We start from the raw sequence: 18,098 nt of genomic DNA, 5'->3' as shown, positions 1-18,098 counted from the left end.
AACCCTGACGCCCGCTGTGTGATGACGCCTTTTTGTGTTGTGTCATTCAGAATGTGTTCTGCACAACCTGCCATCGTCTTTGTGTGGGAAGTGTATGTGTGTTGTCTTTAGAAACAACCTTGCCTACAGGGCCGCTTCCATGATCATGTGACCAGCTTGTTCCCAGCTCTCTGAGGCCTTAATCCCTGTTTCCAGATGCATCTTCCCACCTGCTTGCTTGTGCTGTGTGCAGCAGCTCAGGCTCCAGGGAGAACTTGAAGGCCACTGGACCCTTTTCCCAGCCTGAGAAAATGTTGGTGAAAAGCATTCATCTACAGTTTAAGAGCCGAGGTGGTGAAGACTTGGTTTCTCTAGGAGTTGTTCATTTGCATTATCGTTTCTCAGTGTCAGTCATTTGAGTACTGATGTTCCTGAATTTTGCCACTCTCTGTACCACCTGTGCTGTTATACAACCAAACACATTCATTTTAAAAGGAAATACTGCCACAAATGGAAAAGCATTAATACTCAACATAGAAAGGAGTCAGAAAAACGTATGTAATAGAATCAAGATGGTATTTTAGAATTGCAGCTGGCTGTCGGAGCTGCCACAGTAAGTACCTGCCCTTGGGCCTGCCCCTTGTGGGTGATAGAGGGGCCCAGGGTGCTGGAGGACCCTGAGGACCTGCGAGCACCAGCCAGGACTTCATCCTGGAGGGGCACCCGCGTGAACACCACAGAAACAAAATGTGACCAAACTCAACTTTCCATCCTCCGTCACACCAGCCACAGCTCAAGGGTGCAAGGCCACACATGGCTGTGACCATCTCATTGGACAGCCCAGCTCCAGAGCATATCCATTGCTGCGGAATGCTGATGGGCAGCGCTGAATTAGGGTTGCCCAGCCCAGCAGGGGCGAGTTGTCAGAGCGGGTCTGTGCCGCTCCCCACACTATTGCCTCCCCCGCCCACCTCCCTGCTCCTTCCACTCTATGATGGCAGGGCCTTTAGTGCCCTGCTCCCCACTTTCAGCTGCTCAGAGCCCCGGTGACCCACTCATGCACCTGATTCCTTTCCTCTCTTCCCTGCCCTCTCCTAAACCAGTTGCAAAGTCCTTTTCTTTTTCAGCATCTTGAAAGAGATCTGACAGTCATGAATGAATAACTTAGTATCAGTTTTCCTAAAAAATTTTTTATTCCCTAGAATATTTTTATCTTGTTATTTCAACTTCTTTTAAAGACATGGGTTTATTTATCAATTAAACTTTCATTTGGAGACAGTTGGAATACAAAATTTAGAGCTACTGCTTATAATACATTTTAAAATCTCAAGAAGGACTATGATTTTAAGACTTTTAGAATATTTTTGATGGTACTGCAGATTTAAATTAACTTGTTTATGAGTGATCAGAACCTAGAAATTTTGTTACACATTTGCTGATCTGTCAGAATCACTGTTGCTAGTTTTCATCAGTGATAAACGAACATTTAAAAAATGTTTGGCAAAGGCCTGGAGGATTGTTTGCAGACTGGACAGTAGCAACTGTTTTCTTCAATATTTAATGGGTAGTAGAACAGTAACTTAAAACCGAGATTTATACAAAGTGGAATACAGTTAATGTTGATGAAAAGATTACTTTATCTGGGTTTTAGGAACACCTGATCAAAATGCAGAAGCAGAAACTGCAGCTGCCCCAGCAGGCGCCCCCAGCACAGGCCCCAGCGGGGCCCCCGCAGCCAACGGCTCAAGTGCAGGTGCAGCCCCCGCAGCCCACGCAGCAGCAGAGCCCCCAGCTCACCACGGTCACAGCCCCGAGGCCCGGCGCCCTGCTCACGGGCACCACCGTGGCCAACCTCCAGGTGGCCCGGCTCGTAAGTTCCCGTTGATACGCTTGTTTTTCCAGAGCAGCGTCTTCTTAACGTTTTAACTGAACTGTTATTGCTTGCTCAGGCCCTTGCAGGTATGATGGTGGAGTGACAAGTAAAGACATGGTCTTTCCCCAGGAACTTTTAAGTTCTCCTTGGAGAGGGCGAAGCACAGCACATGTATGGGAAACATTTACACAGTCATGCCTTCCAGAACATCGGTGTCACAAAGCTTATGGTGGCCTGAGAGGTTAGGGAGGAGGGGAGCAAGCCAGACCATGGAGGGAGAGCAGAGTTTACGTGCGGGATGAGGGGAGCATGAGACCTGGCACGTGGAAGGTATGCCGGTGCTGCTGGGCAGAGGAGAGGTGGGGGAGACTGCAGGAGGCAGAGGGGCGAGCAAGGCCCCAGAGCCAGGCTCAGGGATTGCAGTGCTCTGGGGGCACGGAGAGACATCAGAGATTTCTGAAGGAGGGGATGATGCTGGGGAGAGAGGGGTGTCTGGGATGGTCAGTCACAATCAGCAGGGATCGAGGGAGTGTCTGGTGGGCCAGACTCTGTCACACCTGGTGAAATCTGGCACTAGGAACCCTGCTCTGGGCTGGGTGCTGCCTGAGCCTGCCTGCCTGTCAGCTGATTGGTGCTGAGATGGGAGTGGGTGCTGTGATGTTAACTCCATTTTGCAGGTGCAGAAACCAAGTCACACACCTTTAGTAACACCCAGATCCTACAACTCATCACCCACAACACAGCTGTAATTTGGGGGTCCAGGCTCTGCTTCTCATGTGCTTCACTCTAAGTCTGTAAGAGAAGGGACAGAAGTGGATAAAAACTGTGAGAGCAAGCTTGGTGTTGCCTGTGTTCAGAAAAAATGCCAATTCAAATGAGCAGAGTAGTAATCACACTTGGAGGCCAAATTGGGGAGCCCATTCCTTGAATGGGACTTCCTGGCAGGAACCAGCTCCCTCTGGAGAGAGTTCTAGTCAGTTGAGCTAAGAAACGTGCACGTTATCTTACCCAGTGATTCTATTTCTGTTACATTCTAAAGAAATAATAGAACAAGTGCAAAGTGATAAATGTACAAACTTGTATTGAGAATGTTAGGAGAGAGTTAAATCGCCATCGCTAAGGAGTCGACTAAATAGACTATATAGCATGCACACGGTGAATAAATAGTACGCAGCTTTGAAAAAGGATTGTTACAAAAGGAAGAGACTCAGATTACAAAATACCTAAAGTTCATCTCATTTTATACACTTTCCCAGCGAGCCATATAGATAAGACATATGTTCTTTTTCTGAGTTTTTGTACATGTAAAAACAGGTCTATTTGCATTTTCCTTTTTAAAAATACAACTTAAGGAAAGAAATGTTTGGAAGCAGTGTGATAACAAAGTCTCAGGAGGTGGGGACTGAGGGTGGCCCTTGGGAGGCTGTGGCACTCATTTCAGGGTCAGGGTTGTAGCTGAAGGACTAGGACGTGAGACTAGGAGGTGTGGCAGTCTGGGGCCGCTGTGAGGTTCTGAGGTGGAAGGCGAGGCAGAGACGCATGCGCACTGTGGGCAGGACAGGAGCCGTGGCTGAGCGGCAGTGTGCCTGGGCACATGTGGGGCTTTCTGAGCCCTACTCCCCGCGTTTCCTGGTGATGGTCAGGGGTCATAGGCAGCCCACAGCAAGATGTTTTCCCTTAGCTGACCACCACATTGCACCTTCATAAATTTTTCAGTTTTTCACCACTTGACCTCTGGTGGGAAGTGTTTGCAGATGCATGGAATCCTGAATATCTCTGGACTCTCCCATTATTTTCATTGTCTAGACCCGGGTCCCCACTTCACAGCTGCAGGCCCAAGGGCAGATGCAGGCCCCAGCGCCCCAGCCAGCCCAGGTGGCACTGGCGAAGCCCCCGGTGGTGTCAGTGCCGGCAGCTGTGGTCTCCTCGCCGGGCGTCACAACCCTGCCCATGAACGTTGCTGGGATCAGTGTGGCCATCGGGCAGCCGCAGAAAGCCGCAGGTGCCTGTCTCATGCCGCCCCTCACTTCCCCCCCACATCACCCCCTGCTTATATCCTTGAGTGGGGCTGACAAGCCTTTTCTAGCAGCCATGGCCGTTAGGCCCCTCGGGAGTGTCACTGTGTGTTAGCGGAGGTGTCCCTTGATTTAATTGTTAACATTCTCAACTCTCCAGACCTTTGTCTGAATGTTATTATGAACCCAGAAACATTTAAAGTAGTCATAAAGGATGGCTTTATTTGTCTCAGCACCGTTTCGGGCTGTTGTTTTCTGTATAGAAACCACTGAAGCTGAACTCAGTGTGAGTCCTAAGACCTTGTTCGTCCCTGGTGCTTGTGATTAAAGGATCTGCTTGGTGTTCGCAGGACAGACTGTTGTGGCCCAGCCCGTGCACGTCCAGCAGCTGCTGAAGCTCAAGCAGCAAGCCGTCCAGCAGCAGAAGGCCATCCAGCCGCAGGCTGCCCCAGGCCCTGCCACTGTCCAGCAGAAGGTACTGGGGTCCCTAGTCATCCCCTCTTCATTTGAGCTGGGCCCTGCTGCCAAGCGTTGGGTGCACAGAGGTGGAGAGGGTCCTGAACGGGCCCTGCCCGGCTGCCTGGCCTCTTCACACAGGAGACCCTATGGTGGTGGGCTTGGGCAGCACAGAGGATGGTCTTGGGGTTTGTCCTAGGGGGAGAGGGACCCCCATGCACCGAGGGTTTGTGGGGGCAACCATGATGGACTCGGTCTATGGAATTGCATAACTGGGGAGGGGCCAGAAGGATTCCAGGACACAGGTGTAGCTCATGGTGTGTGGCCTGGGTACACCTGGGTGTACTGGACAGATGGAGCCAGGCCACAGCTGTCTAGCTGTCAAGAGGCCAGGCAAGGACTGTGTCTGCTTGAGAGAGTACTCATGTGCCAGCATGAGTATGCTGGCACTCATGCTCAGAGGATGGATGGAGGGAGGGGAGAGATAGCGGGCAAAGGTACTGCGAGAGGAGTGTCATCGGTGTGGTGGTGATACCCTGACTCAGAAGGCTGGGAAGCAGCTCTGAGCTGATTCAGCTCCCAAAAGCAAGGCCTCCTTGGAGATGGGGGTTTGGGGCTGTACTTGCAGGCCCCGTGTTAACGAGCAGGAGCAGAGTGCAAGGCACTCTGTTTCCCAGGGCTTTTGCCCTGTCTGCTTCCGGTGGCATGAAGCCTGGCCTACAGATGATGATGTATCATCATGCTGATTTCTGACTGCTGATACTGAACTGCATGCTGTTTCTGTGTTTTCTGAACCAGAGCTGGAACATTCCTTCTGTGTGCTGAGGGCTCTGTGGGCGCTGGCACCCACTCTCAGAAACTGACATGTAGAGAAATGAAGCGACTTGTGGGTGGAGAGTGCTGGGCAGGGTCAGCATGGCTTAGCCAACGTCTCAAAGAGAGAAGAAGGGCTTTAGGAAAGTGCTGGTCTGTATGTTCATATGACTTGAAAGAAGACTTTTGAGACCTTAAAAATGTTTATTCATGGGACTCGAAGCGCCGGCCTGACCGGTGGTGGTATCTTGGACCCTGTGATGGAAGCGTGTCTTCGAGGGCCGGGTAACCAACTGTGGGTAACAAGGCAGCGGAGGTGGGTCTCGAGCGCCCCTCCAGGCCTTGAGTACCCCGAGCTGCTGGCGCTCGCTGTTGCCCGCCCCTGCCAGCCCCTCCCAGGAGTGTGTAGAGCGCGTGTGCAGAGGTGTGTGGAGCCAGCGCAGTGAGGACCATGTTGCTTCCGAACATCCTGCTCACCGGTACACCAGGGGTTGGAAAAACTACATTAGGCAAAGAAGTTGCATCAAGATCAGGACTGAAATACATTAATGTGGGTGATTTAGCTCGAGAAGGGCAGTTATATGATGGCTATGATGAGGAGTATGACTGTCCCATTTTAGATGAAGATAGAGTAGTTGATGAGTTAGAAAACCAGTTGAGTGAAGGTGGAGTTATTGTTGATTACCATGGCTGTGATTTCTTCCCTGAACGCTGGTTTCATATAGTATTTGTGCTGAGAACAGTTAACAGTATTTTGTACAAAAGACTTGAAAATAGGGGTTATAGTGAGAAGAAACTAAAAGATAATGTTCAGTGTGAAATTTTTCAAGTTCTTCATGAAGAAGCCTTAGCATCCTACAAGGAAGAAATAGTGCATCAATTGCCGAGCAATAAACCAGAAGATCTAGAGGATAATATCAGTCAGATACTGAAGTGGATTGAGCAGTGGGTCAAAGATCACAGTTCTTAACAAGAATGGCCACTGCACAATCACTCTTGATATCTCTCTGCTGATGTCACATAAATTTTTCAGTTATCAATAAAACTTTCTTATTGAAATTATGCTGTTAGACTAGGAGGTGGATAGTATAAAGGTTTCTGTTTGGGTTTTTTCCTCTATGAGAAAGCTAAACTCGAATATAATGAATAATACTATTAAGGATTGAAAGTTAAAACTGTAAAAGTTTATTACATAAGAAAATCAAGATGATCTCTTAAAATAAAACACAGGTTAAAGATAAAAAAAAATTGTTTATTCATGGAGGTGACTTTGTAACCAAATATATGGTCTGTATATTACGCATGGCTTTCTGAATAGTTTTAAATTCTTCTGGCAGGGAAAGCTAAAAATCAGACTAAAGCTACAAAGATTGTGCATATAGTTTCTATTTGTCCTAAATATGTTTGAGTATATGCCAAATTCTTAAAATTAGATTTGAGAAATTATGCACGTGTGTCTCCTGTCTTGTCGGTTTCACTCTCTCACTCACCTGATAAGCTGATATGGCCCCAGGTTCTGAAGAGGATGTGGAGATGAAGTCCAGCCTGGGTTGTGAGGGGACCTCCCAGGAGAGGAGGCAGTGACCCAGGACTGGGTGCTGGGGGTGGGGGCAGTGGGCAGGCAGGGCCGGGAGCTGAGGTGGTCAATGCTGTGGGCGCCTGGGGGCAGACAGGGCCCAGGAGGAGGCCTGGTGGCTCTGAATCGGGGACGCAGCTCTAACCCTGGGCGGTCTCTTTCCTCAGATCACGGCACAGCAGATTGCTGCGCAGGGCCAACCGCAGAAGGTCACCTACGCCACCCAGCCAGCCCTTAAAACCCAGTTTCTCACCACACCCATCTCCCAGGCCCAGAAGCTGGCCGGGACCCAGCAGGTGCAGACCCAGATCCAGGTGAGCAGGGGGAGCCTGTGGGCTGACAGCAGACTGGGCGGACGGGCACTTGGAGGCAGAACAAGGGGACACCACAGATCAGTACCTCCTGAAAAGCTTTGTGGGGCCCCACAGTGTGGCCTGGGGGCCGTGCTAAGGTCCCACTGCAGTGGCGGCCTCTGTGCTGGTGAGGCTCCTCCAGGGCTCGTGGTCATCCCAGTGCTTCAGGAGCTCATGAGCTCTGTCCCTCTGCTGCTCCCAGTGCTGCCCAGCCCAGTGTCACACATCCTGTGGGTCCTGCCTGTAATCGCCACATGTAATGTCTGGGACAGGGTGTGGGGCTTGGGCACACACACTGCTGAGGTGCTGTGTGGTCCCCTGGCCTCTACCCACACCGCCCTGGCCTGTCTACCTTCTTCTAGCAGCCGTGTGAGTCTGTCCTTGGTGAATCTGCTGACTGTCGGGGCCCCTTCCAAGGGACAAGCCTGTTCGAGGCTTCCCAGTGCAGTTGTACATCCTGGTGTTCACCTTCGGGTCTGTGTCACACTTTTCCCAGCTTGTAGTGTATCTTCTCACTCACTTTACGAACAGAAGTTCTGAATTTTGAGTCAGCATATTAAGTGTTCACACCACAGTCAAACTGATGGGGTTTTTGTTAGAATTACATTGACCCTGTAGATCAGTTTGGGGGAGAATAGACATTTCTACAACCTTGAGTTCAGATTCACCAACATGAGACACCCTTTACTGTTTAAATCTTCTTTAAGACCCTTCAAGTAAGTTTCTTGATGTTTTTCCCATAAGAATCTTATTGCTCATCCTGGGTTTATTCCTGAGTAATAGCATTTTCTGGTGCTCTACTGTAAGTTCCCTCTCTTTTATGTGTCTCTAAGGCACTGTGTGTGTTGACTTCTGAATCCTGCAGCCTCAGTCTGTTCTTCTGTCATTTGTGTTGACACTGTCATCTGTGAGTCCTGGTGGCAACACCTTCCCCTTCCTCCTTCCCATTCTCCCTGCCTCGTCCTGCTCACGAGGGCTTGCAGGGCAGGTGCAGACAGGAAGCTCGGCCGCATCTCTTTCCTTATGGTCGTTCTGCAGGGTTGGGTTTTTTAACTCATCCTTCAGCCCGTAAGAGAATTCCCTTCTCGATCTAGTTGGCTACAAGTTCTTGTTCCTTTAGTTGTTTGGTGTTTTGTCTTTTTTAAACCCTCTGTCTGCATCTCTCTCCTCGTGGTCACTCTAGTCTTGAGGCTGTGAGCCCATCTCTACTGATGAGTCCAGATTCATATTTGTAGCCAGTTGCCACTCTTCGCAGGGTTTTTGTTTGTTTGTTTTTATTATGTGTTTTGACTGCAGCAGGTCTTCGTTTCGGCACTTGGAATCTTGCATTGTAACGCTTGGGCTTAGTTGCTCTGGGGCATGTGGGATCTTAGTCCCCAACCAGGAATCAAACCTGCATCCCCTGCACTGGGAGGTATATTCTTAACCACTGGACAACCAGAGAAGACGTGTCTACCCCCCTGCCTCGTGCACAATTTTCATCCCAGCTGCCTGAGGATGGCTCTTTGGAGGTGTGCACCTCCAATACCTGAGACCCTCCTGTGCACCGCAACTCCTCGTCCAGCCCTGGGACAGCAGTTCCGTCCTGACCTTCAGCCTTACCTGAACCAAACCTTCTGCTGCTCTTCACACTCTAGCCCCGGCCCAGCGCTGACCTTGAGGGGAAGTGTGCTGAGACGTGGTTTTTGGTGGTGCGGGGTGTGGCTGTGGGCTCCCTTTGTCACCTCCAGGTCAGGTTTATTCTGTGAATTATGAGACATATTAGGTTCTTTATTATTGTGTGTGTGCTAAGTCACTTCAGTCATGTCCAACTCTTTGTGACTCCATAGACTGTAGCCCGCCAGGCTCCTCTGTCCATGAAATTTTCCAGTCAAGAATACTGGAATGAATTGCGATTTCCTTTTCCAGGGGATCTTCCTGACCCAGGGATTGAACCCTGGTTTCCTGCATTGGCTGGCTGGTTCTTTACCACTAGTGCCACCTGGGAAGCCCTTTATTATTAGTTACACATAAATTAAACTTTTTAATTTTATTACTTTGAAGTACTGTTCTGGTCTGGCAGCCTGCTCTGCCTCAAACTGAGAACTCCACCTGTTTTGTGTTGCAGTTTTCTGGTGCATGTTTCCCTCTTTCATTTTCCCTGTTTCACACATATGTCACAGAAATGGTCAGGTGGATGCTGCCGCGCTGCCTTCGTCCTGCATCTCAGCTTTGGTCCTTTACCTGTGAGAGATTTGCTCGCCTTTGTGGCGAGACCCAGAAGGGTGGCCTTTAGCTTCCATTTTGCTTGGATTTTCAGCTTTTTCTGTTTTCTCATTCCTGCCTCACTTGTCTTCTCTTCTTCCATTTATGTATTTATTTTTGTCATTCTGTTTTTTCTACTGTACGTGTTTGAAAATTGCATGTTTTCTCTCGGTTCTCTGAAGTGGTCATCCTAAAATGTCCATGTGCAGGTGCACCTTTTCAAAGAGCCATGCAAACCCCCTCTCAGCTCTGCTCTGAGCACTGGTCTGTCACACTGTTGCTGCCAGCCTCTGCGCCCACATGTGCTGTGGTCACACAGTGTCCTTCTCTCCTGTTTCATTGTCACTTTTCATGTAAAACTACTTTTCTTCTGCTTGAAATCCATTCTTTGGAGTTTTCCTGCAGTGTTTGAAAATGCGTGTATTTCACTGTTGTTCCTGAAAGATACTTCTGCTTGGTGTGGAATTCTAGAAGAACATTTATTTTCTCAGCACATTAACAGCTGTCCCTGATCCTGGTCTTGTGTTGTTGATGAGAAGTCAGATGTTTATCTAGTGGGTCACTGCTTCTATGTAACTTGTCTTTTCTTCTTTGTTTCCTTTTGAGATCTTTTCTTTGTCTTTGTTCATCTTTGTAATCTCAGCATTGAGCCCAGTGTCTTGCATATAATTGCTGCTTGAGAAATACTGGTGATCTTGAGACAGGCTGGGACTTGGGGCCTTTTGCTGCAATACTTGGACCTGGACAAACACCTCCTGTAGCAACAAACTACAAAGAAACTCTGTGTGCCTGCTTAGTTACGTCGGACTCTCTGTGACCCCACGGACTGTAGCCGGCCAGGCTCCTCTGTCCGTGGGATTCCCCAGTCAAGAGTACTGGAGTGGGTTGCCACTTCCTTCTCTAGGGGGTCTTCCCGACCCAGGGATCAAACCTACCTCTGTTGTGTCTCCTGTGTTTGCAGGCAGATTCTTTACCACTAGCACCACTTGGAAAGTGCCTTTCTTTGTCTTGGGTGTTTTATGAATGCCATGACACCCTGGCTTGGTATCTGTCGATCTCCTGGAACAACCTGGGCACTGACCAACCGTTACTTCAGTGGATGCCACCTCCGCTCCATTTCCCACCCTCCATGTACCTTCAGTCTTTGTATTTTCCTCTCATTGTCTCTCTGTGCTGTATTCTGAGGAATGTCCTCTAACCTGTCTCCCACTTCAGTGATCTTCCCTTTTGTTAGGTTTAATCTGCTGTTAAAAGTTTGCCCATTGAATTTTAATTTTGGTGATACTTATTCTTATTCTTTGAAGTTCTGTTTGTTTTTATCTCAAATCTGCTTGGTCTTTGTAGTTTCTTGTTCACATCCATGTTTTCAGGCTGTGCAGAGCTGCATACTAGTTTGTGCGTGTCTGGTAATTCCTTTATTTGAAGTCAAGTTTCATCTGATTTTACTTATTTCTTTTCCACTGTTCTTGCTTCAGGAACTGTGGGGTTTTTGTCTTTATAGAAATTGTCTTGTTGTGAGCCAGTTTCCCTTGAAGCTTGTTTGTGGGAAGGCTTTGAGGTTTGGGTGGAAGGTAGGTTCTTCCTTCTGCTAGGCTTCCGTGGCTGCAATCAGGACCACATGAGCTTGTGGCTTGAGGGTTTGGTCTCTCAGCCTGTGTCTCCTCCTCCCTGGCCCAGCACTGAGGCCTCAGACAGGTGACTTCCTCACAGATCCTTTGAGTGACAGGATTGCAGCTGTAGGGGGCAGCATGAGGCCCTCCCGTTAGCTCCTCCTGAGAGCGGGTTTGGATGCATCTCCTGTCTGCCACACCCCGGGGGTGGTGAAAACCCAGTCTAAGGCTTCACCTGCAGCACAGGGTCTTGGGAGCCTTGTCATGGCTTGGGGTCTCCCCTCTTTGCTTAGATTTTGGAACTGGGAGCTTTGGACTATCTGCAAGTTTATTGATGCATTTGAGATGTCACCTTAGGGGAGGGGTGGGAGGGAGCTCAAGAGGGAGGGATATTTATAAGTTACAACTGATTCGTATCATTGTATGGCAGAAACCAACACAGCATTGTAAAGCAGTCATCCTCCAATAAAAAAATAGAATGGCTAGGGTAAAATAAAAACAAAAAATAGGTGTCGCCTTAGTTTTATCCACAGCATCTCAGCATATTCAGTGTCTGCCCATCTGAGCTGTGGTCCGTGTGCTATAGCAGCTGACTGCCCATTTTTCCTGTCAGAGGAAGCACACAGGGTTCAGTCAGGAGTTGCTTTGATCTCAGCAAATCCTATTCGCGGTTTTTGACTTAAGTTGTAGTAAACTAGTAAACGCCTTCTGATTAATTTTAATTTCTTAATGAGAATTCATATTTACTCGGAGCTTGTTATTTGCAAGTACATCATATAATTTCACATTTTATCTGGAATTATCTTGGGCAAGACTTATTTTCATCCCTGTTCTACCAGTTAGAGGCCTGAGTGGGGTTTCCACGGCCCCCAGCAGCTGCCCACTCGGGAGCCCCTTCTGCTTCTGTGAGCCGGTGCCCCTGAAGCCCTGAGTAGACAGGTGGCCTGAATTGTCTTATTGTGTCAGGACAGCACGATATGCAGGTTTACAAAAAGTGACCATTAGGTAGAAAATTGTTTTATGAAGAGGAATATCTCAGTTGTGATGAAGAAAAATAATGAAGTAACTACTTTTTGGCACATTTCTGGACTAGGGCTGAACTGTGGTGTTGGTCCAGAGCACTTCACAGTGGAGGCACGCCTGGAATGGTACCCAAATGTTCCATTTTCCATTTAATTCTCTTATATAAGCTTCCAGAAATTTTTAGTAAGAGAAAAATGTGACCGTCTGAAATACGAGACCAATAGAGCCTCAGATTACAGATGATTACAGGTTAGGAAGACAGTTGTTATTCAGTGCAAAAGTGCAATAACCAGTTCTCTGGGTTCCAGGTAAGCACACTTTGAGAATTGCTATTTTGTGGCATCTGACCACTGTTTTTTGTTTTTGTTTTGCATTAAGAGCTGAGAAGGAGAAAAAGGGTGAGAAATCTCTTTTTGTGCACACATTGATTCGGCCTCTGTGTTTGGCTTTTTTCCTTTTGTCCAAGGTTGCAAAACTCCCTCAAGTCGTCCAACAGCAGACACCTGTGGCCAGCATCCAGCAGGTTGCCTCTGCTTCCCAACAGGTAGGATCCGGAGACCAGAGCCAGCTGGGAGGTGCTCACAGAGAGAGATCTTGATTTCATCCTGAGGAAACAGAATTTTAATTCCTAGAGAACTGCTTGTCATTTTCATAGTACAGAAAAAGCAATTAACTTTAGGGAAAACACTTGATATCGTTAATCTGGCAGGAAAAAGCCTGAACAGATATGTTCAGACTCAGTGTCACGTGTACACAGAAGGGGCTCATTTCTGAGCTTCTTCCTTCAGCCAGTAATCTTAGGTGTGTCCTGCCAGCTGAAGCCACCACACATGAGTTTTAGGGAACAAAGAAAAGAGAATCTGCTCGTATTGACCTTATGTTCAGAAGTAGAAATAATACAGGCAGCAACTAGGACTTATTAGCTTGGTGCAAATGTAATTGCAGTTTTTGCATTATTGAAATTTGCTGTTTGATATCAGAATACATTCTTAATAAATGTGGTTGCATTATACATTATTTTAACGTGCAGTTCTTGGTTTATGTTTTTTGCTAATGACATTACTTCCTGTTTATTTTATATTTATTTTAGACTATGGAAATGTTAAACAAAAAGCAAATCTGAGTGATTTTTTAACTCAAATTCAAAATGGGTCGTAAAGTAGGGAAGAAAACTCAGAATATCAGTGACACATTTGGCTTAGAAACTGCTAACAAACATACAGTGCACTGGTGGTTCAAGACGTTTTGCAAAGGAGGTGAGAGCCTTGAAGATTAGGAGCGGAGTGTCCAGCCATCGGAAGTTGACAGCGACCAGTTGAAAGCTATCATAGAAGCTGATCCTCTTACAACTACCTGAGAAATTGCTGAAGAACTCAACATCAACCATTCTACAGTCCCTGGGCATTTGAAACAAATTGGAAAGGTGAAAAAGCTCAATAAGTGATGCCTCATGAGCTGACTGCAAATGAAAAAAAAAATCGTTGTTTTGAAGTGCTGTCTTCTCTTACTGTACACAACAACAAACCATTTCTTGATCAGGTTGTGACATGCCACAGAGGTGAATTATTTATACAACTACCAGCGACAACCAGCTCAATGGCTGGACCAAGAAGAAGCTTCAAAGCACTTGCCAAAGCCAAACTTGCACCAGAAATGGTCATGGTCACTGTTTGGTGGTGTGCTGGTGGTCTGATCTTTCCGAATCCTGGCAAAATCATTACATCTGAGAAGTATGCTCAGCAAATTGATGAGATGCACTGAAAACTGCAACACCTGCAGCTGGCATTGGTCAGTAGAAAGGGCCCAATTCTTCACAACAATGCCCGACTGCACATCACACAACCAGTGCTTCAAAAGTTGAACAAATTGGACTGCGAAGTTTTGCCTCATTCACCATATTCATCTGACCTCTTGATAGCTTTTTGCAGGGAAAACACCTTCACCACAAGCAGGATGCAGAAAATCCTTTTCAGGAATTCATTGAATCCAGAAGCACAGATTTTTTTGATACAAGAATAAGCAAACTTACTTCCCATTGGCAAAAATGTGTTGATTTTAATGGTTCCTATTTTGACTAATAAAAATGTGTTTGAGCCTAGTACAATAATTTAAAATTCACTATCCGAAACTGCAATTACTTTTGCACCAACCTAACACCTTCCTAACAGAGCCTAGCTTTCCGGTTCTTACCATTTTATTTACTGCTGAGAAATGTGGTAGTATAAAAGCAGTGCTTTAAAATAATTTTATTTTGTTCAAAATCACACTGACATGTAGATTTCAAAAAACCAAATGGTATTAGAAGCTGGGCACCAGCACTGTCCGTCCCCAGAGGCATCCACTTTTAGCCTGAAAGCACCAGTAGTTCAGTGTTCTGACTTTCGTTTGGTTAGAAACTGGAGGTCCTATTTTGATATGTTAGGTAGTTTTTACATTTCACAGATCCATTTGTGCTAAGTTTCTAAACACCCCTCCTTCCCGTACCCAAGAATGTTTAATTTTGTGTGTCACCTGCATGCATTTTCTACACTGTGTGTTTCTGTTTTGGCTCAGGCTTCCCCACAGACTGTGACCCTCACCCAGGCGACAGCTGCTGGGCAGCAGGTCCAGATGATCCCTGCGGTGACAGCGACAGCGCAGGTGGTGCAGCAGAAGCTCATGCAGCAGCAAGTGGTGACCACAGCGGCTGCCCAGCTGCAGACCCCTGGCGTCCCCACCCCTGCCCAGGTGCCAGCCACCTCCGACAGCCCGAACCAGCAGCCCAAGCTCCAGATGAGGGTCCCTGCCGTCAGGTTAAAGACGCCCACCAAACCTCCGTGCCCCTAGTTGGGACAGAGGGGCAGCCCCAGGCGGGCTCCCTGTGTGTCCACCGTCCCACCGAGACGGGATAGACTGTATTTACTGAAGCCTGGGACTGGGTCCTGTGGGAAGTTCAGCCCTTGGAGCAGCAATCCTCAGCGAACACCCTTTCTGTGTTACGTAACTGATTGAAAAAGTGACAGTGGCAGTCTTTGCTAGATGTTTTACCTTTAGTTTCTCCTCCAGAGCAATAGTGCTGGGTCTTGAAAGTCAGCTAGAATTTCTCTGTTAGTGTACAGTGTTTTGCACATTGTAAGCAGCCATTTGGAAGGTGCAGTGAGTCATAAAGTAGACCTTATGAAGCTAAAACGTGGTCTGACAGCATCTGCCTCTGTTTGGTTCTTTATTCCTAATTGAAAACACATTATGGTCCTTCGAGAGGAGAGAAACTGTCTAATATCTAAGGTAGGTCATCTCAGAGAAAACCAGTATGGTTTTTTCCCTCCCTCCTAAAATGTGACTTGTTTGGACCCTTAAAGGAGAGACTTAGTACTGATAGACATCGAAGCACATTCATAACGTGTCCCCAGCTGGTGTTGAAGGGAAGTGACCTGAGGTTGAATTTTCATTCCAAAGAGCACTGGTGTGACTTCCCCTAGAGTGACCAGTTTCATGTAAACGGAACCTTTGGGACTGCTCCCATCCTAGTACATCCACAGTATTTTCCCAGGTTTTGGATGAACTTGTAATTGGACTTAAGAGTATTGAGGCAGCTCCTGAAGACTTTGTGAGGCTCCCCCAAAGACTTTGTGAGGCTCCCATCTGGGAGTTGTTTAGGGCCCAGAGTGCTGTGCAAGGGTCGTCACATTGCAGAGGTCACTGCTAAGTGCAGGGTGGGGCAAGATGCCCACTGAGGGCAGGCAGCCTGCATCTCCTCTTTGCTCTCACGCCCAGCCCAGCCATGACCTGTGGAGGTGAGGAGTCTCTATGTACAGGTGGTGTGTTTATGCACCTACAGGTATAATCTACAGAAATGGATGTGGTGGCATCTTCATACTAGACTTGTAATGTCTCATCTGTGAGCAGATCGGCTGCTTGGGTTTCTGCCTAAAGCAGGGAGTTGTCCAGGCTCTTTGGGGTGGCAGCCCCATGGTTGAGGGGCAGAGAGGAGGCCCTGTGTTTGCTGCTTTTAGGGTTTTTTCCCCCACTATGGCAACTGCAGTGGACTTGGTTGGGTGATGATGTCTGCTTACCTGGAAGTGTCCACCCAAGGAAAAGGCACATGTCTGATGACACCCTCTGCTCTGTCTCCGTGCATATTTTACAGTTTTGGTCCAGGAGATCAGATTGTGTGAAGTCTTTGTGTACTAAGGAACAATTCTAGCATACCAAGAGATTTTTCATTTTAATCAGTTTCCTCCCCCTTTATATCACTTTTTATGACAAAAAGGAAAGTGTTCTGTCCTGAATTTTTCTTATTTCCCATCAATTTATGTGGACAGTAATATGGCGATTGATACCTTAGTGAAGCCAACTAAGCAGCTCATTTTTGCCTTCTTGGCATGAAATTTGGAAAAAAGTTAAAATCAGGTGTTGAAAGTGGGAGGGATTTAACATATAAATAAATTGAACATACCAAAACAGAACACTGTAATTTGCCTTCTGACTTGTTCATTGTGCTTTGGTACCTGCTGTGATGAGAGAGTACTGTGTGCAGGAGATACTTCATAGCTGGGTGCTGAGGAGAGTTTCTACATTTTTTTTAATCCTCAAATGTGCAGAACTAAAAAGGAACTCTCCTTTTCAGCTTACTTTAATTTGTGCAGCCGATGGTTTTGTTCTTATCTTTCATGGAGTGTTGACGGTCTCTTTGTAGATGGTGGTGAAATGTTGAATGTTTAGAATATCCTAGAAATAGCTGCCTGAATAGACGTCCTCTATTAATCTAGAACACTAGAAGAGAAATTTAGAAAAGTTTCTCAAAAGCCTTCTAAGAGAACAGAACTGGAGTCTGAATATTTGCAGTGTGGAACTCCTTCCCTGTCTTACCATGTGAGTGAAAGAAGTTTCCTTCGCAATTCCCTGTTGCGAGATACGGGAGAGAAAATAGTTTTATTGGTATCACTCAATTTAGTAACATCTAGATGTGTTGCCACTGACCTCATAGTCTTCAATAGTGTCATTTGTAGGTAAAAGTTACAGTGTATTGTTTTCTTGACCTTCTGTTTTAAAGGTTAAACTTTCCATATTTAAGTGTGAGTTTAGGGTGTTGTTTTCCAGGTTTCCTCTGATTGATACTGTTGGCAGAATCCCACATTACCTTGCAGAACAGTGGTAATGATTGAAAGAAATCTTCAGAACATAAAACATAAAGACAGCAGCCAAACACTGTCAAACTGGAATTGGCCACCATGGAAATCAGTCACCTAGTTTTTCGTTGATTCAGAGACATTTGTTCTAGTGGGGGCCGGGCGGTGGTCAGAGGGTTGGGGGAAGCAGGAGACTGAAGTGAGCCTCTTCAGGCGGAGGCTTTCCCTTTTGCCACCTTCAGGATTTTTTGTTAACTGTTGTGTCCAGATAGCTGTTGTGTTTTAAAATATAAAGAAAGAAGACTGAAATTGTAAATACTTTGTAAACATAATCATTTGTACTTGAATAGTAGGGTTTTAAAGGGCACTGATAGCCCACCAAACAAAAGGTATAATAAATTGACCTTTTTATATGCTTGTTTGTTTTGTCTTTCATAGAAAACTACTGTTTAAGTTAAAATAAGATATGTTATATTTATTTCATTCATGTGAAAACAAAATACAGAGAAACCAAGTAGTGTTGGAAGCTGAAGTTTTCTTCTCCTTGCCTCTCCCCTGCAGGGTAGAAGGAACTAGAAGGAATGGAGTCTTTCAGTGAAATCACCAATTTTTTCCTCAGAGACCATGTGTTCCTAGCCACTGTGTTCCATAGCCACACACGGAGGAAAGACCTGGTGCATTTTATTATTCATAATATTGTTCTCCAGTACTACCTTGTACATGATAACAGTGTTTTCCCAGCTGTGCTGTGGTCCTATTTTATCCTCTTTAGCAAATATTTATTGAAGCATATTGCATGCCAGCTTTATCACTAGTGATGGAAATTTTTTTTGAAAAAGCAACACTTGGTTCATTTCTTTAAGAAAATCAAAGCTAATGAGAGAGATGGAAAATTATTGGTTTATTCAGCTGATGTTTATTGAGCATGTGAAGTGAAGGCGCTCAGTTGTGTCTTTGTGACCCCATGGACTGTATAGCCCACCAGGCTCCTCCATCCATGGAATTTTCTAGGCAAGAGTACTGGAGTGGTTTGCCATTTCTTCTCCAG

The 18,098-nt window shown here is 46.5% G+C and overlaps 2 protein-coding genes across 13 annotated transcripts in view; both read left to right on the top strand.

The window, feature by feature from the left end:
- The window catches only part of EP400 (E1A binding protein p400), a 108,869-nt gene extending 91,406 nt beyond the window's left edge, over positions 1 to 17,463 (top strand). For 11 of the 12 annotated variants that reach the window (XM_070475021.1, XM_070475020.1, XM_070475017.1 and 8 more), the window contains 6 exons: positions 1,631 to 1,849; positions 3,659 to 3,854; positions 4,218 to 4,342; positions 6,880 to 7,026; positions 12,409 to 12,486; positions 14,496 to 17,463. In XM_070475021.1, coding sequence (XP_070331122.1) covers positions 1,631 to 1,849; positions 3,659 to 3,854; positions 4,218 to 4,342; positions 6,880 to 7,026; positions 12,409 to 12,486; positions 14,496 to 14,768 — 1,038 coding nt within the window. In that variant the 3' untranslated portion in view covers positions 14,769 to 17,463. The remainder of the gene's footprint in view (positions 1 to 1,630; positions 1,850 to 3,658; positions 3,855 to 4,217; positions 4,343 to 6,879; positions 7,027 to 12,408; positions 12,487 to 14,495) is intronic. The other variant, XM_070475026.1, reaches the window with a different exon arrangement.
- LOC110145415 (adenylate kinase isoenzyme 6-like) lies at positions 4,357 to 6,873 on the top strand. The gene has a single exon (XM_020905685.2). The coding sequence runs from the start codon at positions 5,588 to 5,590 to the stop codon at positions 6,104 to 6,106; it is 519 nt and encodes a 172-aa protein (XP_020761344.1). The 5' UTR covers positions 4,357 to 5,587; the 3' UTR covers positions 6,107 to 6,873.
- Positions 17,464 to 18,098: the final 635 nt, after the last annotated feature.

This window comes from Odocoileus virginianus, chromosome 12 (assembly GCF_023699985.2).
Source record: "Odocoileus virginianus isolate 20LAN1187 ecotype Illinois chromosome 12, Ovbor_1.2, whole genome shotgun sequence".
In the NCBI taxonomy this organism is placed as follows: domain Eukaryota; kingdom Metazoa; phylum Chordata; class Mammalia; order Artiodactyla; family Cervidae; genus Odocoileus; species Odocoileus virginianus.
The sequence above is the reverse complement of the archived record's forward strand: the minus strand, read 5'-3'. Positions and strand labels throughout refer to the sequence as shown.

Bases quoted from the DNA above. Each gene is read 5' to 3' on its own strand.
- LOC110145415 (XM_020905685.2), top strand. From the start codon at position 5,588: ATGTTGCTTCCGAACATCCTGCTCACCGGTACACCAGGGGTTGGAAAA.